A 27,629-nucleotide genomic window follows, 5' to 3' on the forward strand; every position below is an offset into this window, starting at 1 on the left:
CGATGTTTATCTTGCGCTCAACATGACTTGGCTTCGGGAGTGACCGTTTGTGTTTTTCGGCAAGAGACCGCTCAACAGAATAAGAACAATGTGATGGATCCTACTTTTAGAATAAAAGTTCATGCTCAAAAAATGTTGTCATACATCATCGTCAACACCAACGTCAGATAAAACACAACACAGTTAAACTCTGAACTGCGGAAAATGGCTTTCTTTGTCGTCCATACACGCCTTCAGAAACAGCCATAGAAAAATGTAACAGGCTGACATTTTGACCTTGCCCCTTGTGTAAAGATGGGTAGATAGACATGGACAGATGTAGTAGGACTGACAGGTTTGTTTAAGCATTCCAAACCTATGCTACAAACATATTTGTCACAGTCACACATAACTGAAGGCACCCCACAAAGCTGAGAATATATATATATATATTGTTTACTGTGCCTCTGTAATGTGCTAAACATTGGATTGCGTCTATTCTTGTGCAAGTGGTGCCTATAAGATGAGGCCAGGGGACCGCGGTGCCAGTGCAGTTAAAATAATGTAGGTTCAGCAGCCTAAAGGTGGTCTGCTCATGAAAAATTATTGGACATCTTGGGAAATTGCTTCCTGAATGAGGCTTTACAGGGCTGACAAACAGAAATATTGTACTAGTCAGTAGAACGTGTCTTCTGTTGATATGCAGCAGAATATAAAAGCACCAATACAATACTATATACCGCAAAGAAACGTTGATGTCCGGTTTTGTCATCGATACTAAAGCTTTGCTTTCTTTTTACAGGTCAAAATGTGGAAAAGGGGGAAAAACTCCGGTCCCACCGCAAGACAAAGTACTTTCTACTTGTTCTATATTAGTGTTTACTAATTTCATATAAAAATTAAGTGGCAGAGATTAATATCACATTATTTATGCAATAATGTACTGAAATTGAAAACTGTTTTTTAATCTTATAACACTGATTCATCTAAAAAAGCAAGAACTGTCTTTAAACCATCACACACCCTCAATTTCTTCAAAAACATGAAAGGTTCTGCTGTATAATTACCTTAAATCTCTGCAATTATTAGGCACCAAAACTAGTATTAAATGCTTTTACAATTTTCTCATATCCTGCAATTTCCAAGAAGCAACTAATAAGAAACGGCCTCCGTTTGACACATATTATATATATATATTATAGTACACAAACAATGTCTCACAGCCACCGCACTGTATTGACCCCATGCTTCTAACTGATCTAGTGAATTTAACATTATTTCCACACAGGTTTCTCCATCGTTCATCGATATATTCAACATTTTAATGAAGTGTCTGGCAACAAGACAGGTAACATTAAAGACCCCGTTTAATTTCTGGTAAACAAACAACATTTGTGCGGTCCTGATGCATGACTGCACTGTGTGAACCATTATCATGAATAATGGAATAAATATTGAATAACGCGTTATGTTTTATTGAATGTGGTGTCTGCTTACGACCTGTCATGTTTCTGTGTTGATAACCTGAATTATCGCTTATGTGCCTTGTCATATCCCTTCGTTGCACATTTGACAGGGTGGCAGTTATCCTATTTCTGTCCTTGTAATAATAAACACTAATCCCTGTATGAATATTTTTCTCTATCGATTCTTGTGTGATCCTCTATCTTTGAGTGTCAAAAGGACTGATAACAAAATGCCCAACAGTCAAGTGGGTGCAGGTGTGGAATGAGAGTGAGTGAGTCCATGTGTAGAATGTCCAAGTGACAAGAGTTCACACAGTATGTTGTAGTGTGATGAGTAGATTAATGTATTGGATGCAAAAGATTTGAATATCTTTTGTTTTTGGTCTCTTAATCATAAAAAACAACATTTAAACTCAGATCTGACATTTAGAAATTGAAGAAATAAACAACATAGTCATTGACAGATTACATGGAATGAAATCATCCTTAATTGCAGCCCTAGTGTGAACACATGAGCTGCCGCGCAAGTACTGATTGATGAACTGTGTGCAGGGACATTGTTCCTTTACTAATACTGTTCTATATACAGAAGGTTCAGAAAAATGTACTTGTACCGATGTACATGTGTATGGCAGCCAAATGGAAAATGTTACTGTCAACACACAAAGCATCATCTCTACATTCCTGAAGATGTGCCAAAAATGATTTCTGCTTTGTTGTCAATTTAAAAATATAATATTTGCTATTTATATTTCAATTTTGCCGGCTTTGTTTAGCTCTCATCCGTAAGAGGTCTAAGACTCCTGGAGTGATAATCACACAGTATGAGGCAAACATACCAGAAGGAAAGAGCACACCCGATTTCCAATGTAAGCCAGTCCAAGTGACCGTCCAGAAAGGTGAGTTTCTGATTATTATTATTATAATAACACACACAAAAGGTATCTTCATCTTGAATTAAACAAAGTTAACAACAGTAAACATTTAAATAACAATGCAATATATCCACATATCCCAAAAGGAAAAGTAGCCATTTTTAAGGCTGTGGTGAAAGGAGATCCAAAACCAGAGGTGTCATGGAGAAGAGCTAAGGGGACGACTTCAGATAAGGACAAATTTCAGAGCAAATATGATGAATCAACTGGGGAGTACAGATTTGAGGTGAGTAAATCATCGTTAATATCCTGAAAATGTTGCTGCTCATAAACATTAGAGCATGCTTTCAATTTGGTCTGCGTGAAATTTAATCAGTACATATGTCATTTATTATTTCTAGATTCACCATGTGTCTGCTGCTGACGCCGACACATACAAATGCAATGCTGTGAACAAATATGGTAAAGCTGTGTGTACGGCGACATTAAATGTGACTGGGGGTAAGGCATGTTCATAGCTTTTCTTAACTGGACATTGAATAATTATTTTTGTGTTTGAAGTCTTGGAAACACACAGAATTTGCCATTTTCACCTACTCTACAGATAGCACAGATGGTGTTGAAGACCTTAATTTGATTCTCAAGAAAATGGAAGAGAAGAAAAAGGAGCGAATGCAAAATATGAGTAAGGTACGAAAACTCTCAGCGGCGAAGCAAAATAGCTCCTAATCAGCAAATTAATTATCAATTTGTCATTTCATTAAAGACAACTATATTCACCAAAACATTGTTTAAAATCATATAATAAAATACAGATAAATTAAGAAGTAATAAATTAAGAAGTGGGTAAAATAACAGTTGCACTGTGATCCCTTGATAACAATACATTTTCACTGGAAATCATAAAGGCTGTAATAGTTTTCTTTTCCTACTGCAACTCTGCAAATAACATGAATTCATGCCGTATTCCCAAAACAAGTTAACCAAATTAAAAAGCAATTTAAAACACGAGTTGGCAACATGGTGGATGAGGTGCTGGTGCCATAAAAAACACCTGAGGTGTGGCAGCTGTTTCGCAAAAGCAAAGTTAAGATTTTATTAGGCAGCAGCCAGTACTTTCAGGGGCAATACATCAAATCTGTTGAACAGCTTTAAAAAAAGGCTCCAGCATTCAAAGTGTAAAGGCCACATTATACTTCTCCGACTGCGTAATGCGTTATCCGACTGCGTAACCATGCAGTGTGTATCCGTAGTGGTGACGGATACGCACTGCAATTTCCCACCCGATCAGTAGGGGTCGCTACGCAAGGTTGTTGCGCTTTTGGCTACAGTGAGCAATGGCGTCCGAGAGAGAAAGACTGTTGTTGAAACGGTGGCCATTTCTCACTTTCCTGTGTCACGGAACGCAGTTTTAAGATAATTTGAGGCGAGAAATTAGCCATTTAGGGTCTAAACATGTGGGGTGTGTGTTAGGATATGACGTATTTATAGTTTGGCAGCGACGTTGGCAGCTACGTTGTCAGAGGTGATCAGCTCCGCCTCTGTGGACCCTCGGTGCGCACAGTGGCCGGCACGGAGCAGTGTTTGCTCAGCCTGTTCTGAGGACCGATCGCAGCCCTTGCTGTCTCTGCTGTATATACCAAGCAATATGTCAGGCAACTTGTCTGCTCAACAACTGTATTCCTAATCAGCAAAACTGGTGGCTAGCAGGCTGACAGGAGAGTATTTTACCAAAGATGCAGAGGATGGCAGAGGTGGATCACTTCTGCAGTCACTTCGTATCAAGTACAAAATCACAACGCTAAATTTGGCATTTGGCAGTCAAGCGTAAACTTCAGTGAAACAAAACCTACAATGAAAGTAGGTTATGTGTGTGAAAGCGCGATTGACTATGATTCAAAGCCTTGTTGTACTTCGAGACACATTATGACATTCATAAAACCTTTATTCTATTTGACAAAGTTAGAGTCACAATCATTGTTAAGTTTCCCCTTAACTGCCAACTAGGAAGCTGCGTACCTGGTTGCCAACTTCAGTGCGGTTAGAGACCCCAGCGCTAATAAACTTAAATATCTTTTTTTCATGCTTTTACTGCAACGTGTAAGCTGGAGTAGAACGAGGGGAAAGTTAATCAGAAAGTTGAAGATGTCGTGATGCGACAGGTCTGGAATAATGTCCACTCTGGCCGTTTCCATACTTATGAAAAGCACTCGGAGGTATTGTAAGGACCGGATATATCCAGTCTGTCAGGTTCTGTGATAAACTTCTCAATCTCCGTGGATTTAAAGCGTGCAGTGAACTCTTAAAGCTTGAAATCGGCACTGTCATTTCCAGGAGCTTTTCCTGCCAACATGGTGGTGTGAGCCAAGTGAGTTACGTGACGCTCAAAGCTCTACAAGCGGTTACTGATGCATAACAGCAATTGACAAAAAAATGAGAAGGACAAATTGTTTTTGTACTCGATACACAAGTACTTCAGAAAAATATAAATGATTGTATTTGTTGTTGTTTTTTTATCCAGAGCAACTGTTTGAAATTATAAACACATAAAATACTCTGTATTTTCACAGTATATTATTCCAAATACGAGTCTCATTTATTCTGTAACCCTTCTGTGTACCTGGCAGGATGATCCAGTTGCCTACGATGATGAAGAAGACGATAATGCAACAGAGAAACACGGTTTTCAGATTGGTAAAAGGACAAAGGATTTCACGATCAAAAGCTTGATACAAGAGAGTATGGGTAGCATGAATCAGGTGGATGTTGAAAGGCTCAACCTCCTCGACACAGTCCTGAACCAAGAAGATGCTGAAGAATTCAACCTCTTCCTTAAAGATTTCAAACGTAAGTTCAAGGAAAGAGGCAAACGCTAAAAATCAACTGTCAAAACTCATATTGACAATTATTTTTGCTTTAAATTGTATTTCTCATGTCTTAAGAATCAGTAGACAATTGCATTTTTTTTTTTTTATGTATATAAAATTGGAATATAATCATGTTGCGCATGATTCTTTTTTTTTCAGTATCGAATGTGGGATTTGTTATTAAAATCCAGGAGACTAAAGTGCAAGAAAGAGACGACGCTCTCTTTGAATGTGTTCTCACACACCCACTATCCAGCATCACATGGATGGGCAAGGCCAGCACTCTGCAGGATGGAGAAAAATACAACATAACAGTGTCGGATCATAAACTGATCCACCGGTTGTTGGTCAAGGACTGCAAGCAGCACGACAAAGGCATATATTCAGCTGTGGCTGGCATTACGTCCTGCAGTGCCTGGCTGGTTGTGGAAGGTAAAATCTATCATTTATTGTCATTAATCGACAATACAAACCTGATTTCCATAACTGTGGTCTTCACAAATAATCCTGTCATTCATTTATGTTGTAGCTTATAGTGACCCTTCATCTGCTTGTAAGACAAAGCCTCGAAAATCTACAGCGGTTGGTAGAGCACAGAATGACCTTGAGAAAGTGGCCAGAGAGCAACTTCTAAAAAGCCAAAAGGAGATGGAGAAGATTCTAGCAGCTGTAAAGGCAAGGCACGAAGCAGGACAACTCAAAAGAGTAAATGCCTTTACCACAGGTGGAAGGGACGGTGGAAATACTGCACTGGTCACTGGTCTGGGTAGAAATGCTGGGGCAGTAATGGACAAGCCTGACACAGCAAGAGCCAGTGCTCTCTCTGAGCAAACAGGACGCCAAGAGAAAGTAAAGACGAACAACGCAAGAGGAGATAATTCGGTGACAGTCGGTGACCCCAGGACCATCGAATCAGGTCAAAGGGATAACAACAAAGTAACAGGTAAAGTCCAATTTTCAAAATAGTCGAATTACTTCAAGGAATGTTGTGTTCCAGACCAGAAAGGTTCAACACAACATGTTCCTATCACTCCTGTGACATTTGTAACTTTAAATTTAAAAGGTGAAATGTTTTATAACTGGCACACCACAGATGCAGATGAAGAAGGATATTCTGAAGAAAGTGAGGCCTTCACAAAATCTGCAGATAACTCAGGATTAAAGCGTGACGAGAAAGGAGACATCCTAGTTGGTAAGATGAGTACAAAATGCACTACTCTTATAATTATATATTTTCTGTTTTATCTATCATTTTACGGCTAATTGTCTTCTTGCTCAGTTAATATCCATACTTATTTTCTAAGCAGTATACGTATTTGAACTGAAATAGCGTTGACCTTTATTCAAAGGTCAAAATGAAGTGACTGATTCAGGTGGAAACAAAAGGCGCTCAAAGGGAACAAGGAAAATTCAGCGAAAACGAACATCCGGTGAGAGATCATACAGTATTTTCAGTATGAAAGAGATTAACGTACTTACTACAACTGATTAACCATGCCTGTATCAGATATGCTTTTTAGAGAAGAAATTAGAAAAGAAGAGCTTGTCCTAATTTGAGTGGGGACAAAGTGGTTGCCGTGTTACTACTTTTTTTTGTTGACTGAAAGTAATTTATTGGAATATCACTGTGAACAACAAAATGTTACCTCACTGTTGTTTTACAACAGATCAGAATGAAGCAGCAGGGGACAAACATGAAAGTGACAGTGAGAGTGATGAGGACTCGATTAGCCAAGTCAAGGAAGGAGACAACGGTACGAGAACAGAATTGGTACATTAATGCAAGTGTGCAAAATCAATTTTGGATATAAAACTGTTTGTTTATGGTGTATGTGGTAAGCAAGATCATAGGTCCTATATGTAAAAAAGCTGAAAGTGTATAGCACATCAACAATAACCTAGATTTAAATGTGCCACAGGTCAAAACGAAGTTGGTGACTCAGGTGGAAATAAAAGGCGCTCAAGGCACAGGAGAACAGTTCAACGAAGACAGAAATCTGGTGAGACACAAAACGCATTATATTACACTGACTTCACCTATTAATCATACCTGAACCAGGTATACTTTCTCGAGGATTTTAATGAGTTCTTGTCCTAGTTTGGGTGAGAACAATGCCAGATGTATTGCCCATGTTGCTACGTTTTTTTTCATAATGGAAAGCTTGTGAGAACATTGAATGTATACAGTTGTAATAGTGTGTGGGATTCATTGAAACACCATTGTGTAAAATGAAAAATGTGTCCTCACTAAATGTTGTGGCTCTAAAACAGATCCAAACGATGCAGCAAGTGACAAAGACATAAGTGACAGTGATAGTGACGAGGACTCCGTGGGAAAATTAAGGCGTCCAAGTCATACAAAGCAAAGTCAACAGCTACAGACAGGAGACAATGGTAAGAGACCACAACTGGTGTATTAATGGATGCGTGTTGTGTAATGACTGGATTACAAAAAACTGTTCATTCTGGTTACTTTAGTCTTTTTGTATAGGCAAATAAATCATTTAGGGTCATTTTACCTTTAAGCATGCATTGATAAGTCATTGAATTCTAGTTTAATTAGCACAATATACCGTATGACCTTATAACATGAACATTCTTTATCTGACACTTTAAACTGATTAATTGACTATATATATATATAAAGCCAAGGATTGAATAATTAAGCGAAAACCTGTGCTGAAGAATGCAGTGACTGTGATGAGACTGTTGATGCCACTGGCTCTGCCACACATGCAAGGCGTAAAAGGCAAGGCCCGCTGATAGAAGAACTGGTGATAGGTAAGTGAAGGGTCGTGACTGAATAACAAGGGGGGGGGGGGCTCTATTTGAATGCATCTAACATGCTGAATATAAAGCTTTACTCATTTGAGCTTGTGGGGACCATCAAGTAAACAAACAATTAAAGTGAATAATTGTAAGCTACTGCGTTTCATAATAATGTGCATGTATAACTCTATAAAAGGAACAAAATATATTTACTTTATGTTTCTGCAATTGTGAGAAATACAATCAATAATCACCTGAGGACTGACTTTAGCACAGCAATGTCCCCAAACCTCAGCAATAAGAAACAAAAGTAATTGAAACACACGGTATAGTGTAGCACCTCACTAAAATTGAAACAACTCTGTTAGGCGAATAGTCCGTTTCACTTCAAAAGCTCTTCACCCATAGATAATGATTGCTAAAAAAGAAAGAGGCTGTTCCACGCTGCTGGAGAAAGTCAGTGGTTTAGGGCACAGTGCACTAAAGAGTCAAGAATTGTTTTGACTTCAGTATCGATTCTGGAGTAGATCGGAGAAGCACTGAATTACGAGGTGGCTAAAGTTAACCACCACTTCTTAAAGTGCGAACAAAGTCCATGCAAAGTTATCGTTAGGTTACTTTTACAAGTTTCCACAACCACACCACCAACTCAAATGATTATTGTCATTTGCTTCTTGAAATGAGACAGAAAATGAGTAAGTTTTCTGTTTTAGAAACAGAGACAATACAGCTGAGCAACATCTTGACAAAGAAACCTAGTGTTAGAAATATCAATAGGCATCAACAGTCAACCTATTTTAAGAGCTGAAAACAGAAGGGACAAAAACAATCGCAGAAATCGAAAAGCATCTTATGAAAAGAAAAACAACAACTATAAACCATTTTAGAAACCAGCCTCCTTTGGGTGTTTCTGTTCTCATCAGTCATGATGACCAACGGTTCATGTTTGTTTGTTTGTTAAGATCAAGGGGTCCAGTTCATCTGTGGACTGTCTGATGTCAGCGCCATCATCAACGAGGCTGCTGAATTAACGTGTAAGCTCAGCAAAGACGACTGTGAAGGAGCTTGGATCAAAGATGGAAAAAAGGTTAGTAGTCTGACAAGTAAACACATCATCATGGAGGTGTCACTGTCAATCAGGAAAGTCCTGATATTTTTTTTATAAACAAACCAAGATGTGACAGGGATCGTCATTCCTCAGAATCACTACGAGAAAAACCTGTCAGGAAAATCAAATTGTAATGATTGTGGACTAAATTGTATTTTATGCTTTTGTACGTTTTGTCTTCACTTTTAATCCAGAATGTAACAGAACAGAATGTGTTTTGTGTTTTAGTATTTACATGGATAATCAGTGGGTGTTTATTTTTCATTTTCACTTGCCATTAGGGAAAATAAATGTACTCCATTATAGTAAAGGTTACTGCACGGTTTTCTAAATAGTCTGCCATGGATGTGCAAATGGATTCAATTCATTTGTTAGCTTTTAAATAAAATGTACGAGTCAAGATCCTCCTGTACAGCTGATCTTGGTCCAGTTGTTCAGTTGTTGTGCTCACGCTTGATTGACAGCTGTCATACCAACCAACACAAACTGAATATTAAAATGAAAAAAAACATGCTGGTTTTGTATGGTATATAGTCATTCTGATTTACCTCAAATACCTTGCAGATGTTTAGAAATATTGTGCCTATGTGGGACACAACACAGCTGGACACAAAGCCATTTGGAGCGTGCAGTGTTTCTAATTTGAATGACTAATTACCTTGTTATTGTTTTTGCTCGATTCACATATGTCTTCCCACTTTCCTATCAGATATCCCCGAATGACAATGTTATTATCACTAAAGACGGTGCGATCCATAAATTAGTGATAATCAGGTGCACAGAAGAGCATTCTGGGAAATACCGTTTTGAAGCAGACGGTCGTAAAACAGAGGCGATGATCAGCGTTGAAGGTTTGGGAATCTATCTCGATAACACTAATGATAACGGCTACACCTCATGAAAATGATGCCCCTAATATCTTTTATCTAGATCCCCCAAGGTTTGATCCTGAAGACCTCCGTGCTTTCACCGAGCCTGTTAAAGTTAAAGTGGGTCACAACGCCATCTTCAAACTGCATTTTGTTGGCCATGAACCCATAAAGATTCAGTGGTACAGAGAGGGAGAAGAGCTCCAAGACGACAGCAACACAAAGATAGAGAAATCTGCGAGCCACAGCCGCTTGCTTCTTAGCAGGTGCCAGAGGAGGGAATCAGGAGAGATCAAGATCAAACTCAAGAACGAACACGGCTTCATCGAGGCAGTTTCACAGCTAATTGTGCTTGGTGAGTCAATGAACACCACTGACGAACTTGTATTGACATTATTTCTTACCCCGAGATGTTCAGCTTTTGAACATATCGGTGTAGAACCAACAAAAAAAATGTGTCAATTTAAAAGAAATCTATTCGATAATGTTTATCTGCACAAAAGGAGGTGATTTGTGCAGGAAACTATGCAGCATTTAGTAAAGGGCAGAGCAATAGTTCCTAAGGCTTGCCCATGGACAGAATCACAAACTTTGCAAACAAAAAGTGTATTTCCAAACAAATAAAATACAATCATTTTGAATGATTAAATCAATATTTCATTTGCCATTTTGATTTTGTGGTTGCTCAATTCATAAAGTGTTGTTTGCTTCTTAGAAAGTGTTACTTACTTTGTGATAAGTGTTGTTTTATTTTTATTTATTTATTCCATACACTGTGCAAACACAATGGTTACAGCAAAAAGCAACATAATTGCTTTGAATACTTCGCTTCTGTGTTTAACAAGTGTTTGTCATCATCCGTTTCTTCATCATTCATTCAAGGGGAAAATATCTATCGCTATCGCAGTTTTAGCTATACTGCCAAGCCCTAAATTCCAAAACAGCATACACCGGTGTGCTGCAGTGCGTCACAGCTCATCAGAAAACATGGTCACATTCCACTGAGCCCACCTGTGTTTGGTACCTAGCCATTTTATTTTCAAAATTCTGCTGTTCAATGAACATGTTACTTACTGAAAGATTTTTGTTCTCCTTTCAGCAGAGTCTCAGACTGTGAGAACATGACAGGTTGTGTGGAAAATGCCACACAGAGCTTGACAAAAACAACGTTGCTTTAACTACACCTGTCACGGTTGCCTGTATCTCAAATGTTTTTCTATAATTATCTCGCAATAACAGCAATGAAAAAGCCTAAATGTGGTACTCGCTCTCTCATTTCTTTAAAGTTTTTGTTTTATCAAATACTTTTTTCACCGTTTCAGACAAACCCACTTCCCCTCTGGGCCCCGCAGAGGTAACAAAGAGTTCAGCAACGTGCATCGAATTTAGGTGGCGGCCGCCAAAGGATAATGGCGGCTCACCAGTGACGAACTACATAATCGAGCGTCAGAGAGTGGGACGGAACACCTGGAAGAAAATAGGGGAGATCCCTGGAGTGCCCTGCTTCTGTGACACAGACGTGGACCACGGCCGCAAATATTTTTACCGAGTGCGAGCAGTGACGGCGGAGGGCACAAGTGAAGTTATGGAGACTGATGAAATGCAAGCAGGCACACTGGGTGAGCAAAACTGGTACTGTAAACTGTACACGATTCCATTTGATTCGTCTTATTTAGAACATGCAAGACAGAAATGTAAATACAACTGCTGAGGTTTTACTTGTACTTGATGTACACTGCTTTTATGTCATATGAGACAGATCAAACGTGGTCAAGACACAGATTCATAAATGAGAATACCTTGCTTTGAGTCCGAAAAATGTCCTCATCACCAGGGTATCGTTTGACAAACAAACCGGCGGTATTAACCTGACAGCTAATGGAACATGCCGACAACATCACACAGCTAAAATAAGTGCAAGAGCTCTACGCTCGCTACATTTCGGAAACACAAAATGCATCTTTTCATTCCTCCGCTGCCAAAAGCAGGCCAGCATAAAAGCGATACGTACTGTACAAGCAAAGGTTCAGTATGACACAGCGGTCTACAAAATATTAATATCCCCACAGGCAAAATGCAAGCAAGATTGACTTACTGTTGAGGGTCTGCTTGAAAAAGACATCCATGTAGGAGTCTTAGTCTCAATGGAGCGGTGTGTTGTTTTAGTTTTCCTGTGCAGATCTTCGATCTCTGTAGTCGGTGAATATTGGATCTGATATCTGGAAAAGCACTTCCCAGAACAAGTCCCAGTTGTTCTCCACGTGTTGCTCCTGCTGGAAAAAAAACAAAGAAGCGTTAAATTTAATGACTGCTGCTGCTGCTTACTAGAGCTGCAACTAACGATTATTTTCGTAATCAACTAATCTGTTGATTATTTTTTCTCGATTCATCGATGAAGAGTTTGGTCCATAAAATGTCAGAAAATATTAAAAAACGTCCATCAGTGTTTGTCAAAGCTGGAAATGATGATGTTCTCAAAAGTCTTGTTTTGATCACAAACCAAAATTATCAGTTTTAATTATTTCTTTTTTATGTGGGTGCAAAGAAACCAAGAAAATATTCACATTTAATTAGATAAAACAATCAGAAATCTTGTTTCAATAATGAAAAAAGCTTCAAACTGATTATCGATTATCAAAATAGTTGGCGATTAATTTAGTAATCGATTAATAATCGATGCATCGATTAATCGTTTCAGCTCTACTGCTAACCACCAGAGTTTAGGGCCTTCCTTTTTCATTCTTCTTCTTCCTTGCTGCTTTACTGGTGCTATCTATAATGTAGCATTACTGCCTCCTTCTGTCTTTAGTACAGCTCCCTCTTCATCTGCGGTGTTTTAGAGCAGTACCATACCATATTTTCTCCTCTTTCCTCAACAATTCAAACTTCCTCTTTGAAACCTGATGCTACACAACCCTTTTTAACGGGTAACAATGCTGCAACATAACCATGCTTATTGATGCTAGCTTGTTGCTTACTGGGCTATGATGCTAGTTGTGAACAAATAACAAGATACTTCTTGTTTGTTGTTTACTTAACCATATGTCTTTGTGTTCAATAGTTGATTTAACACTTGCTGTCGACATAAACACAAACCGTTTTCGTCTGTTGTCCGTTTTTTTCCTTTCCAAAGTTGATTCTGGGACGTTCAAAAGTTCAAACCGCAGCAACAGCGTGCTCTGCTCCCTAATTGACGCAGGTGGTTCAGGCATGTGTGGGCGTGGCTTAAGACCCGACTAGGGTTTTGTAAAAACTTTATTTAATTTGTGAGCGTACACACCGGGGTCAGAACAAACGCGTTACTGAAGACTTAAAACGCTTAAAATTGTGGATTACCCACATTTACTATATGTCACATCCCATCAGGTCTAAATCAAACCCAATATAGATTTGTCAAAAACTGACCAGATACACAGGAAGTTTCAGATTTGTAAAAATATTTATGCTTTTTGTGAAACACTAATGTCACCTTAACAGTTCGCATTACCTTTATTATTATACAATTCCCAGCAATATTTATTACCTTCATCAAGGAGGTTATGTTTTATGGGTTTATCTGTCTTGTCTGTAAATACAAAACGTTTAGGGCAGCTTTTGATTAGATTTTCTGGGAGTAAATTAGGTTATAACCCAAGGAAGAAATGGTGAGATTTTTTGCTTTCAAGTGTATTGACACTGTGGGACAATGAGTAGTTTTCTCTTGCTATTTGCTACGGTAATGGTAAATAATTGAAATTTAAAAATTGGTATTATTGTTATTTTTAATGAATGAATGAATTTAACTGCATTACATGTTCGATTTTCCTCCTGTGGCATGTGTGGGAAAAAAAAAACATGATGAAAAGCATAGACCTTTTTGATCATCTTCCAATGAAATGCCATTGCTGCCCCCTGCTGTGCAACCACTTTAAATGTTAATGGTCTGTATTGTGTCTTCTCAATTAACCCTGTACTAAGTACAGTAAAATACCAGTGGTGTCTTTCATTTCGTCTGCACAGAACAGTCATAATTATAGTCCTGACATTAATAGAAAATAACAATATTGCTGTTTGTTTATTACAACCTTGAATGATCTGCATTCTATCTCTCCACTTATCAGCGTTCCCTGGGCCTCCAGCAGCCCCAAAGGTGGTCAGTGCCTTTGACGACTGCATTAACCTTTGCTGGGCTCCACCGAGCAACACGGGAGGTTCACGCATCCTGGGTTATATTTTGGAAAAGCGCAAAAAGGGGAGTAATCTCTGGACTGTGGTCAACACCCTGAATGAGCTAATAAAAGGTCAGCATTTTTTTTAATTTTTTTTTTAAATTATGATTATTTACTCACACTTTTAAACTGTGACAGTGATGTTATTGTCGATGCTCTTCGTTTAAAATTGACTGCAGACAGGAAATATGCGGTGAAGGATGTCATGGCTGGCATGGAATATGAATTCAGAGTTGCAGCCATAAACCTCTCAGGAGCTGGCGAATTTAGCAACCCGTCAGAGTTTGTTTTCGCACGGGATCCCAAGAGTAAGTTGTTGGTCACATATCACACATTTGTGGAATAAATAACACACATTATGGTGTTGTAGAGTTGAATATTTATGGATGTAGTTACCAGAGGTGGAAAGTTATGAATTACATTTACTCGTGTTACCCATTTTGACTGATGGGTAAAATGTCACACACACAGCACTTTCATTTGCAAAGGTTTGCCTTCAACATAAATTGCATTCATAAATGATTTTAATGTTCAACATGACATGACTGTTTTGTGTTTCTTAATCCCAGAGGCACCTGGTAAAGTCGCAGGCCTGAAGGTGACTGAAACGTCTTACACCCACTTGGTCCTGACCTGGACCAAACCCGAGGAGAAAGCGGGGATACGGGATGAAGCGAAGGGATACTTTGTCGAAATTCGGCTTACGGATTGTATCGATTGGTCGCGCTGTAACAGCAGTCCCATCATCACCACTTCCTACAGCGTGAAGAGCCTCAAGTCCATGGAGGTGTACTGGGTGAGAGTGATCGCGATGAATGATGGAGGAGAGAGCGCACCGGAGGAGCTGCCCAACTACGCCATCGCGATGCCCTCACCTGGTATGGTAATGCTTCTCGGCAGCTGAAGAGACAATAATGACACCATCTTTGCACCATCCTTTACAGCTTATATCATTTATATTGTAGATTTTGGATTATCGCACCTAAAAATCTCCCGAATTTTAATGTTATTAAATTCTTTTTTTCTTTTTAGTGAGGCCAAAGTTCACTAACCGCAAGATGAAGAGTTTTGTGGTGGTGAGGGCGGGAAACTCTGTCAGGATCACAGTAAACTTTGAGGTAAGAGACAAACCCAAACTAAAAAATGATCCATGCCAGAATTTTAATGATATTTCTAATGAACTTTATATTTTATGCCAGGCCTCTCCGTGGCCAGATATTATATGGATGAAGGATAATGTGCCCATGACACAGCGAGCAACAATAAGTAACTCTGACGGCTCATCCCAGTTGTTTATTCCTTCCTCTGAGCGCTCCGATTCTGGCATCTACTCCATTCTGGTGAAGAATCTTGCAGGACAGGAGACATTCAATACAGAGGTCAGGGTCACAGGTAAAGGTTTACGAGTTATTATACATCATTTTCTCTGTACTGTATATGTATATTGGATGTGAGGCAAGTAAAAGTGACAATGTTTACAGATGATCCAAAGGCTCCCGGACTGGTAGAACTGGAGGAAAACGTGCCAGGGACAGTGACGGTGATCTGGGAACCTTCACCCGATGAGAAGCGCGACGACCGCCTCCACTACACGGTGACCAAACTAGACTCCACCAAGCAAACGTGGACCACGGTGGCCGAGCGACTCTTCAATCACAAGTTCACGGTCTGCAACATCATGCTCGGCAGGGAATATAATTTCCGAGTGTATGCCAAGAATGACATCGGCGTATCCGCGCCCTCCGAGTCACCGACCTGGGGGATGGAGAAGAAGAAAGGTTTGCGTTTAATGGAATAAGGTCACAAAAAAAAGTTATAATTACATCAACTTCTCTTTTGCAGAAAAGTTTGTCCTCACTGCACCAACCAGGAGGTACCGTGATCTGCGATGTGCTCCGACCTTCTTAGTTCCCCTGAAGCTTCGCACTGCACCCAAAGGCTACGAGTGCTACATGAGCTGTGCCGTGAAGGGAAATCCCAAAGCTCGGATTACGTGGTATCGAAATCACATCAGTCTAAACACTAATACCAACTATTACATCTCTGAAACCTGCGGCGTTTGCTCCATGTTGATCCTCTGCGTGGGCCTGAAGGACATGGGAGAATACACCATCTGTGCCGAAAACGCCCTGGGACGAGCTGAATCCTCCACCATCCTCAGTATCAGAGGTGAGCGAGAGACACGCCTGCACTTTAAAGTGAAAGGATGTGTGAGTAAAAAGGCAACTCAAGATATATTAACTCATTTTCTGTATTCCTTTACAGAGTGAAGAACTACAAATACCATGATATGAAAAGTTTTTGCTTTAAAATGAAGACTTAGCAATTAGAATATGAGTTGTAGTGGTTTTCCTGCTTCATCATCTGAGGAACAACACAAAGATACGAGACTGCTGCTGAAAAATGCAAATAAATCATTGCATTTCTGCATGTTTTGAAAATGATTAACTGTGTATTTGGTAAATAAAATCAGAATGAACATGGACAGTGTTGATATCATGGACAAATGTTGAAAAGGGTTCTCTGAAATGTCAATTTATATAAACTATGCTTTCGTAACGATTTAAAGATGTGCAGAAATCTAAGGTTTTTGTACATCTTAAACGTGAAATGCACAAAGAAAATGTTATAATGTAATACATGCAATGCTGCAATCATTTCAACCTACCTGAGATACTATATTATTAACACTGTAACATTAATGATGACTGCGTTTTATTTAACATTAAGATAAACACAACAAGGACTCTGTCCCAAAGAATATTGTATAATAGAATACACATAAATAACCCTCCAAAAGAGACAGAAAAGAGCAAGGGAAAGCAACTGCACCAGATGATGAAAAGAAGAAGAAGAAGACAGAAGATGGTTAATTAGTTATAGACATTTCAAAAAGGTTAGGGTGACCTTTAATAGAAATGTGCCCTTTCCAAAGTCAGTGAATGCCACTGTGTAGGCTCCTAGCCACATTTACAATGAACACAGGTCCATTAAAAAAATAAAAATAAAATAAAAAATAAAATAAAAAATAGGAGGAAATTGTTAAGCTCTTTACCAGTGGTTCCCAGACTTCTCACAGTCTCGTAACCCTTCAGACATTACGCCGTCAGCCATTTGCCCCTTTACGCCTGCAGATTTGGAAAAGAAAATGTGTCAACAATTGCATCTCTGTGAACTCTTCATCCATAATTAACGTGTGTGTGTGTGTGTGTGTCTGTGAGTATATTTATAACTGTGTATATACGTCTGTTTACAGTATGTGTATATACGTGTATATGTGTGTGTATGTACGTATGGGAGTATATGTTTATTATGTGTGTATATGTATGTGGATGTTTGTATGTGTGTATATGTATGTTTATTATGCGTGTATATGTGTGTGTATGTATGTGTGTATATGCATGTGTATGTATGTATGTATGTGTGTGAATGTTTATTATGCGTGTATATGTGTGTATGTATGTGTGTATATGTGTGTGTATGTTTATTATGTGTGTGTATGTATGTGTGTATGTTTATTATGTGTGTATATGTGCGTGTGTATGTTTATTATGTGTGTATATGTATGTGTATGTATGTATATGTGTGTGTATGTTTATTATGTGTGTTTGTATGTATGTATGTGTGTATATATGTGTATGTTTATTATGTGTGTATATGTGTGTGTATGTATGTGTATATGTGTGTGCATGTTTATTATGCGTGTATATGTATGTGTGTATGTTTATTATGTGTGTATATGTATGTATGTATGCGTGTATGTATGTATGTATGTATGTGTGTTTGTATATGTTTATTATGTGTGTATATGTGTGTGTATGTATGTATGTGTGTATATGTGTGTGTATGTATGTATATATGTGTATTATGTGTGTTTGAATGAATAAAACAGCAACACCAGACGATAACTGTAAAAGAAAGAAAGAAAGAAAGAAAGAAAGAAAGAAGACAGATCAGTTGCTGACATGTCAGATGTCTGACCTTTAGCTGGAATGTGCTCTTTCTGAAGTCACTGCATACAGTGACATTCAGCCACGTTTACAAAGAACACTGGAGCCTTAACGTTAAACGTGAACAAACGTCAACGTTCATACGTGCATATATATGTGTATCAATTATTTCGCAGCCATGTTGGTTCCATAAAGCTCGGTCATGCCACGTCATTACAGTGACCTAGGACTGTTGTGTTGCAGCAGCAGTAACACTGACACTGACACTGACAGCAGCAGCAGCAGCAGTAAAAATAGCTCACTCTCCTGCAGCCACCACCGGTGGACGTGTAGTGTTCCTATTAGATGACAGCGGCGCACATGGTGACTGAGGCTCAGCCACTCCTGGCGGCCCCCGGCCCCCCCAGCCCCGGCCCCCCCTGCTCCTTCTGCTCGCTCCAACACGCTCCTACGGACCACGCCTCCCTCTCTCTGCTCTGCCCGTGCTGCTGCTGCTGCTGCTGCTGCTGCTGCTCCATCCACATTAAGACATTGCAACGTAATTGTGCTGTGATTTTATTTTATTTTTCAAAAACAAACTCGCCGCTTTTCTTCAACTTTGAGACACTTTTAACCGAAGCCACCTGAAGTCTATACCCCCCCCCCCCCCCACCCTACCGCGCGCGCTCTCCTGAAATAGCACCTCTCTCTCCCGGGTTAGAACACGGTGTCCTTTAGTAGGGGACAACATGACTGCCAAGCATCGGAAAGGCAAAGGCAACCAGAAACAGGAGGAGAACTTTTTCAAAAACGAAGTTATTGAGTCGGAGGTTCGCCCTGCAGCGAACAACTACACTCCTCTGCTGGTTTTGGTCCTGGTGGTTGTGTTCGGCGGTGCCATCGGCGCATGGCTCTGTTTCCAGCAGCACCAGACTTTAACCTACTTAACAGACAGCGTCGCGGGCATGCAGATGAAGATCGTGAAGCTGCAGTCATCGCACGAAGACATGCGACAGTCCAGTGGAAAGGTAAGAAGAAGAAGAGGCCTTGCCTTAAGTTGTGACAACGTGATTTGTAACCACCAGGCGTGCGTGAACGCAACACGCCTCCCCCTGATTGTGTGCGTCCTGGCACGAGTGGATGAACGTAAATCTGAGTTAAATGGCTCTGTGTTTCACACACACAATCAGAACTAGAGATGAGATTATATGGGGATTTTTTTTTATCTTTCTATCTTACTTTTTTGTTTGTTTGCACCATTTGATAAAATATAACAATTTCATCAAGGACAAATACTACAATTCACTGTACTTATTTATATTTCTAGCAACTTTTACTCCACTACATTTCCTCTAACCATCGTTGTTACCCCCTACTACCAATTAGAATTGGTAATGGTCTATTATATTATAGTATAAATACTATATAGAGTGTAGTATTTCTAGTCTTGATGAGCTGCTTTACACTTCCCCATTCACTCATTCACACACACACACACACTGCAGCACAAGGTTAAGTGTCTTGCTCAAGGACACAGCAGAGCCAGAAATTGAACCCACAACCTTCCAGTTGAAAGACAACTCCCCCTACCACTGAGCAACCATGGTTCAATCCTCACTTTTTTAAATACTTTTACTTCTAAAACGTAGGTACATTTTATATCAGAAAACATTACTTTTGACAGTAAATGTCATATACTAAGAATTTTACTTGTAAAAAAGTGACTTCAACTTCTACCAAAGTCATGTTCTGGTAAGATACTTGTATTTTTACTCAAGTATCCCTTTAAGGTACTTTATACAAGACCGTCCATAACAAAATGGTCAAAGATCGTCAATAAAAAAATCAAACTAAACAATATAAACAATACAATAAAACACTGTAAAACAATACGCTTCTAATAAGAAACACTGTTTTGTTGCTATCTGAGAAGAATACTTTACAAACTTAGATCAAATAGTAATAATCGACTGATTATCAGATTAATCATGCACCCTCATCACCCACATGCCAACAGTGCACGTCTCCAATTTGAAGCATTGAAAGTTAAGAAGTGCGGCCTCTATCGGGTTACTAAAGGCCAAACGCTCCATTGGAGTGAGTACAAAACGCTGCTATTTCTAACATCGCTTCCACACACAGCTGCTGACGCTCGCAACGAGGATTATTCTTGACCTATAAAATAGCCGTGACTCAGACTGCATCGCCTACTTAAACATCATATAATGTTATAAAGTGTGCATGGTACAGCCAGAGTAGTAACAATAGTAATGATAATAATAATAATAATGATGAGGAAGACAGTTGTGTGTCAAGGCTAAATTTAGTCAGAGGTTGTTTACATGCTCGAGGACTTTGTGAGTAGAGGCTGTCATTATAGTTTTCATCTGTATTTCTGACATGACATAAACACAATGCAGGTATATCCAAAGATTGAGCCTGTGGCTATGTTTGAAGTTGATTTTTAACTTGGGTGAGCAAGATATATATACAAATATATATATATATATATATATATATATTTTTATATATATATATATATATATATATTTTTATTTATTTTTTTCTTACCTACCCTGAAGCCACACCAAACTCTCCTGTCTGCTTTCCATTCCATGTACAACCCCACCTTTGTTTCAGGCAAAGCTCTGCTCTGACCGCAGCTCTGCCAGCTCAGTCTTGTTGGGGGGAAACATGTCTAGTATGAGCAGGTTATTTAATTTTTTGTGAATATGTAAAGTATGCTCACCTGAGTTCAAGTCCCGGTTAGTATTGGTGGGGCAAAAACGCCGATTTGGTGATGCGTCATCGTCCAGGCGTCTCTACTTGAGGGAAACTTGGGGGCGGGAGTTACCTGGTTGAAGAAGAGGGAGAAAGCGTTAAGAGATGCTCCGTCTCAACATAGACTTTATGCACTTTGTTCTCCATGTTGTGATATAGTGATGTATCGCTATATGATTGTCTTGCAATATAATAGATTATCATTGTATCGTGATGTTATTGGTATCATGGACCATGCATTACGTATTGTATCACATCATATTCTTGTGATTGGTTGTTAAAGGCGCCATATGTAAGAATGTGGCCAAAAATGGTTACTACATTCAAATTCAAAATACAGAGGTCTTTTAGGTTTCGTTTTCTGACGTAACTGGCAACCCGTGGTTGCTCGGCAGCTGAGACTCTACTGAATGCAATGATTGGTAGACGGCGGTAGGTGGCGCCACATGACGCCAAAACATGATTTCAAAACATAAGCATGATTTGCAGTCTGCAAAATATTTTTTTTAATGCAAATATTTTGGCTGTACTGTTGTTGTTGGTGAGTTCAGTTTGTTATATGAACATTATTCCTGAGTCTCTGTGACATATTAGGAGGATTTTAAGGCCAGTTGCTTTGGATTTATTACATAATGCACCTTTAAGTGTCAGGTTAGTAACATTTCGCAGTAGATTAATTGAATTAAATTGATAAATTAAAGTACAGAGTGCCAAAAAAAAAAAAACACTGCATAAAAATTTTAATTGAAACGCAAACATCGCTACAAAATAACAGACTTCATTTTCATGTGTGGCATCTCCGATATTCTACAATGATAATGATGATAATTATGATATCATAATAATAATAATAGTGGATTTAATCATATGGCACTTATTCAAATTAAATCACAAATTGCTTTACAAGATGAACATTCTACCAATTAAAACTATTAATCAAATGAGCCACTGTAGAAAACAAAAGAACACAACTGAAGGAACAGAATAATTATAAAAGAGGATTGGAATAAGAAAGAAGCTTTTTTAAAATAATTACAAGCACATTTATGAAAGAGAAGAAGATTAAACAAGATCTGGACACTCTTTTGGTTACACATTGTTTTGACTCTGTTTGACTCAACATCGCTGTGCTGTTGTTGCAGCAGCACCTGTCAGAGAATCTGGAGAACCGGCTGAATGCACTGGAGGAGTCGCACGCACTGGCCCAGAAACAAGTGGGCATCGCCTTGGCCACGGCCGAGCAGCTCAAGACGTCTGACCTCCCCGCTCAAGTGCTGTCGCTTCACACCGAGATGAAAACCCGCCTGGCCGAGATGCAGCGAGCCACCGTGTCCCTGGAGCAGCTGGGCGAGCTGCAGGCCACGCTCAAGGGAAAGAGCGACAACTTCGAGGAGGTGGAGGTCCAGATGGGAGAGCTGGCCACTCTGAGCGTCGAGCTCTCTCAGGAGGTGGAGGCGCTGTCGCGGGGTCTGGGGAAAACCGAATCGAGGCTGGAGGAGAGGGAGAGGCAGGTCGCCACGCTGAGCGTCAGCCTGGTCGAGCAGGCCGCCGAGATGCTCAGACTGAAGGAGCAGCTGGACACGCAACAGGGTCAGCTGAAGGCCGGCACGGTGGAGGTGGCGACTGTCAGGTAGGTTGTGGGTAAAATACAATGGAGTTCAGTTCACATATCTCAACTCCTTTGACCCAATTGAAGCAATTTTCTTGTCTTGATGACCACTCAAAGCTGCTTTACACTGCAGTTTTTGCCAATTCACTCCCATTCACTCACACTTTCACACGCTGCTGGCACAGCCTTCAGGAACCACATGAGATTAAGTTTGGTTTACCCCTCATACTATACTAATCTTTTAATTTATGTAGTACTTTTCATGTATAAAATGCAGGTAAAAGTGCTATATAAGACATAAAAATATAAGAAGACACAAAAAGACGATGTGCATAAATAGATAAATAAAAGTATAGTAAGAAAAGTGCTTTAGGTTAAACTAAATAACATCCAACAAACGTCTGGGAAAAGTATTTTATAACATTTTATAACATGTGTAAATAGGTAAACTGAATAAAAAAACATTTATTTAAAGAAATATTAACATAGCTTGCTTGTTTGATGTAGCTGGACAAGGTGTTCCACAATATCAGGAGGCTGTTGGTGCTTTCCCCCCCCTCCCAATACTTTAACAATAGAGCTACACAGTTCTTGCCATCCATGCAGTCAATAATAATAATAATGTTTCTGTTCTATTTTTCAGTGGATTGCTTGAGAAAGAATTGGAGTCCCAGCGGCTGCAGCAGGCCAGCGTGAAGAGGCAGCTCAGCTCGGTGTACGAGAGTCTGCAGGATCAGAACTCGGCGGCCGAGAATCTGCACTCTGATCTCAGGAGTCAGCTGGAGGACGTGCAGAACCAAATAACCCAGGTAAGTAGTAGTAGCACAAAGCCGCTGTGTGCTCCTATTTTGAATTTAGTAGTGCAAAAGGTTTTGCCTTTTAAAGCAGCCATAGAACGGAAGTACCAATTAACGCTGTTTTTTTGGTGTGTATCTGCACCATTACCTCGTTTATGAAGCCCCGAAGGTTCGAAACAAACAGTTCAGCCACTGCTGAGAACACTGTGTTGTATTGTGATCAGATCCTCCTGGTTCGGACACTAGTCCGGGCACATCCGGTTGCGTTCATCGAACCGCAGAAGAAGAAGAACGTCCGTTGTGGAGGTGTTTCGCGAGCAACAGTGTCTTCTGACTCCGGGTCAAAAGGGACTGCGGCGGGGGAGTCGTGACGAAACCATTTCTAAACATTGTTAAAACAATGTTTTGATAATGAGTAGCAGTGCATCCACCGTTCCAGCAGGGGGAGCTGCGCTTCTGAGTGCTGGTGTGCTGATTACGTCACTTCCAGGTATTGGCCAATCACAAGACAGTTGGGAGAGCTCTTGTTGGCTGGCCAATAACAACACAGTTCTGTCTTCTTCTGGGTGTGAGATTTCAGTCTGAAAGAGCGCGGCTGACGAGAGCTTCAGTGAGGAGAGATTTGTATCGGCTCGTTTACAGCAACTAGGAGGTTTTTGACCATAAAAACAAGTTAATGTATGTAAGTAGACCTCCATAACTAACATATATGTGCAACAGCACCACTCTATGAGAGCTTTAAAAGATTCAGTCATTTTCAACCAATAAGCAGATTTCGTACAAGTACTAGAAAACCGTGTAGACTGAAACTGCATCGTTAAGTCGAGGCGTATGAGTATAGCTCGCAAATAACACAAGATGATCAGTTTTTCCCCGACCTTCTAAAATCAACACCAAACCCATACGGTTGAGTAGAGTGTCCAAACAAATCCAGAGGTGTTTTATGACCCTTAAAATGTTTTGAAATGTGTTTAAAAAGGTAGGATTTTTACAGCACGTGTACCACAGCATACAGCCTGGCACATACCATAACACACATACTGTCAGGTCTCTGTACTATTTCTGTTCACCCAGTGCCAACAGGGATCCAAAATGATATTTCCATCTCATTAAAGTCAAACTAATTACCTGGCAACACTTGCATCGCATAGATCACTTCTCTGTGTGTGTGTGCGCGCGGGAAATTTGTCTCGCGCCTCATTTATTAAAACAACTCCACAGTCAGACAGCAGATCAGTAAACCCTGCTCTATTACCATGATGATGGCATGTATTTTTATTGCTTTCCTTGGCTTAAGCTGGCGCGTGAAGTGCAACCTCCTGCTGAGGCCGTGGAGCAGACTGTTGAGGAAACAGCTCCCGCGGCTCAAGAGGAGGCAGCTGCTGCACGTGAAGAAGAAGAAGAAGAAACAGTGGATGTAGAAAAGGAGGCAGTGTTGGATGGGGCAGCAGAAGAAGAGGACGAGCCAGTTGAGGTGGAGGAATCTGCTGCTCCTGCAGAGGAGGAGGAGGAGGAGCAGCCATTAGACGTGAAGGTAGACGGTGAGGAGGAACCCGAAGCAGAGAAAGTTCAGGAGGAGTCATCTGACGACCAGAAATCGGAGGAGGAGGAGGAAGTGGCGGCAGCAGAAATAGAGGAGACAAATCAGGAGGAAAACCCTGAAGTAGAGGAAGAGGAGGGGGCATCTGAAGGAGAGGAGGAGAAACTTGTAGAGGAGGAGGAAGCTGCAGCAGAAAGAGAGGGAACAAATGAGGAGGAAAACACTGAAGCAGAGGAAGAGGAGGAGATGGCATCTGAAGTAGAGGAAGTAGCGGAGGAGGAGGAGGAAGCAGAGGAGCAGGCTGTGGCAGCTGATGAAGCAGAGGAGCCGCTAGAAAACCATGCTTCACCAGACAATCAATGTAAGTGATAAATAAAGGGTTTAATAGAAACTAATACTATGAATATCATAGATGTTTATTTAATTTACTTACATTTTCTTTTGTTTTTGTTTTACAGAGTTTGTTTTTTTCCTCAGGACAAAAATCCAACCCAACTTTCTCAGTTCTAAAGACTTTGCCGACAATAACACACATACTCTATAGGCAGGTGTTACAGGTTGTTGCTGTGTATGTGCAGTATTTCGCTGTGTGGCTGCTTTTTGAAAGGCAGAAAGTTGCGTGCGTATCGTGGCTTTTCATGGTTTGAAAATGAGTCATTGCGGACGTCAAAAGCCTTAATTCATCAATGAATGACTGTCTTTTTACAAAGCATTTTTTACACTCTTCATAACTTGCACTTTTTTCTTCTTCTTTTTTTTTTGCAATACAACAGTCCTGTGATCAACTGGAAAACTACAAGCCATAAGAAAATGCCCGTCTCAGCGACATAAACTGGGTATTGTTGGCTGCTTGAAATGTTTCCTGACACTTTTTAAAAAAAAAACAAAGGATAAAATAGGTGGAGGGAATAAACAAATGAGACAAAAAGGTTTTGAATGTTTTTAAAGTATACTCAAACTGTAGCTCATGGAGTTTTGTACTAAAGTATCTGTGGTGCATTTCTTAATATTGAAGGTTTTCTCGAGATAGATTTTTGCACTTCCGGCCAGACAGAACACACCTGCAGTATTGTAAAATACAATACAATCTTAAAAAAATCATTGAAATAACTTTTTAACATCTGTCCGTTCAGATCATTTATTGTCATTGTGGGTCTTTAACCCTTTAACACCGAGCGTATTGCACACGGCCTTTACATTACCGTAATCACGTGCCATCGGAAAAATTCAGACGGTTTCTGAAAGCTGAGAAGTTGCGTGTGAAAGTCAACGGGTGGTTATTATGGTAATTTCACTCACGCCGTTGCAGGAAGCCGGCGAATCAGCGTCTTTGTCACCAGAGAGGAGAGAGTTAGAAAAATAGTTGTGCATAGTTTACATTTTTTGGACATCGAGACAAAAACTCAAAAGGTTTTACTTTAAACTACAGTGTTTTTTTGAAGTTTAACTTTTTAAATTGCTCATAGACTATTTTAATATGCGGTACATTGTAAACAACTGCCAGATATTGAATCGTTATTCTGGAAAATGAAAAAATTTCTCACAGGATCATTTTCTGGCTTTTTTGTGGTTAAAATAACCAAAAAACACTCCAGAGGGACATTTTGCGGCTTAGGTGTTAAAGGGTTATGGAAGAACTGCAGATATTCTATGCATTAAAATAGATATGGACAGCTCGGAGAGCTCAGCGGAACCTCAGGGACAAACGGATGAAGTTGCGTATGACATCTTTAATGGAGCGACAGATCATTTACTCTCAAAAAAAACAGACATTTTGAATACAGATTTAAGCAAAGGTTGAACACGTTAACATTTGTTAATAAAGTGAAATACATACGTGTGGTAGTGAAGGTGCTTCACGCTGCAGCAGAGCTTTGGAGCAAAAACCAGGACTAAGTGAAGATCTCCTTGGTTTTACTTCGACTGTCACCTGGAAAAAACAAACGTACAGCATTACAGGACTGTTTGAGTTTAAGACTGTGTAAGATGTTTGGAAGGCAAACTGAAATAATGTGAATGTAACCGAAAATAAAAATAATTAACTGCTGGAATTCAAGCTGTGACAGGAGAGAGCGTCGAAATATCACCTATTGTTAATATGAATAATATTCAGTTCACTTTATGCAACTAACCAATTACCTCTTTGGAAACGTGAGAAATGTTTGCGTCAGATACAAATTGTCCGTTAAAGTAATCAACGGCTATTTGTTGTTAAGCGATTTGGACGTCACTGTGTTTCAAATTTTGATATTCACTGTTACAAAAAATGCACTGTTTTGTCGAGGCATTTGTTACCGTCATTACACTTCCCTCTTTATTGTCTTTTTTTTCTAAATAAACCCTGTTTCTTTCACTTTGTTTGTGTCACATTAATTCAGCTCATCGTGTAGAATAAGCTTGTTTTATTAGGACTGCAACTGCAATCCTTTGTATCAATATGTTTCATTTCTGTTTTTCTTTTTCCGTGACAGTAAACAAAATAATTTTTGGTTTTTTTGGGGTTGAGGATGTCATCATGCACTACCGTTCAAAAGTTTGAGGTCACTTAGAAATGTCCTTAAGCACTTTTTTCCAATGAATATAACATTAAATGAATCAGAAATACACTCTATACATTGTTAATGTGGTAAACGACTATTCTAGCTGCAAACTGGTCTGGTTTTTAACGGGATATCAACCATCTCTCCAGTGTTCTAATGGTACATTGTGTTTGCTAATCGTGTTAGAAGGCTATTGGATGATTAGAAAACCCTTGTGCAATGATGTTAGCACAGCTGAAAACAGTTTTGCTGGTTCTTTTTACGAAAGGGGAACATTATTATTTGGAACAAA

At 39.6% G+C, this 27,629-nt stretch overlaps 2 protein-coding genes across 3 annotated transcripts; both read left to right on the forward strand.

Moving 5' to 3' along the window:
* Positions 1–294: 294 nt before the first annotated feature.
* On the forward strand, positions 295–16,426 carry LOC310932249 (immunoglobulin-like and fibronectin type III domain-containing protein 1; the record flags this gene model as incomplete). Its single annotated transcript, XM_083895542.1, has 23 exons — positions 295–298; positions 1,268–1,327; positions 2,222–2,344; positions 2,467–2,606; positions 2,722–2,821; positions 2,925–3,010; positions 4,948–5,167; positions 5,347–5,619; positions 5,717–6,130; positions 6,251–6,379; positions 6,855–6,941; positions 7,873–7,968; positions 8,919–9,043; positions 9,774–9,915; positions 9,995–10,288; positions 11,256–11,552; positions 14,034–14,213; positions 14,321–14,449; positions 14,711–15,019; positions 15,174–15,259; positions 15,341–15,533; positions 15,623–15,919; positions 15,984–16,426. The coding sequence occupies 23 exons, from the start codon at positions 295–297 to the stop codon at positions 16,409–16,411; spliced, it is 4,212 nt and encodes a 1,403-aa protein (XP_083751668.1). The 3' UTR covers positions 16,412–16,426.
* Positions 16,427–18,550: 2,124 nt separating this feature from the next.
* On the forward strand, positions 18,551–27,153 carry LOC310931393 (uncharacterized protein). 2 transcript variants are annotated; one of them, XM_083894525.1, is made up of 5 exons: positions 18,551–19,098; positions 21,994–22,481; positions 23,104–23,269; positions 24,555–25,158; positions 25,256–27,153. In XM_083894525.1, coding segments are annotated over exons 1-5 (1,539 nt in total). In that variant the 5' UTR covers positions 18,551–18,819; the 3' UTR covers positions 25,258–27,153. The 2 variants fall into 2 exon arrangements, with proteins under 2 accessions (XP_083750651.1, XP_083750652.1); XM_083894526.1 differs by having other exon boundaries at positions 21,997–22,481.
* The last annotated feature ends 476 nt before the right edge of the window (positions 27,154–27,629 follow it).

This window comes from Microchirus variegatus, assembly GCF_963457635.1.
Source record: "Microchirus variegatus genome assembly, chromosome: 9".
Lineage (NCBI taxonomy): Eukaryota > Metazoa > Chordata > Actinopteri > Pleuronectiformes > Soleidae > Microchirus > Microchirus variegatus.

Excerpts from the sequence above, each read along its gene's own strand:
- LOC310931393 (XM_083894525.1), top strand. The coding sequence starts at position 18,820 with ATGACTGCCAAGCATCGGAAAGGCAAAGGCAACCAGAAACAGGAGGAG. Across the intron at positions 19,099-21,993 it reads TGCGACAGTCCAGTGGAAAG|CAGCACCTGTCAGAGAATCT; the intron begins GTAAGAAGAAGA and ends CTGTTGTTGCAG. Across the intron at positions 23,270-24,554 it reads TGCAGAACCAAATAACCCAG|CTGGCGCGTGAAGTGCAACC; the intron begins GTAAGTAGTAGT and ends CCTTGGCTTAAG.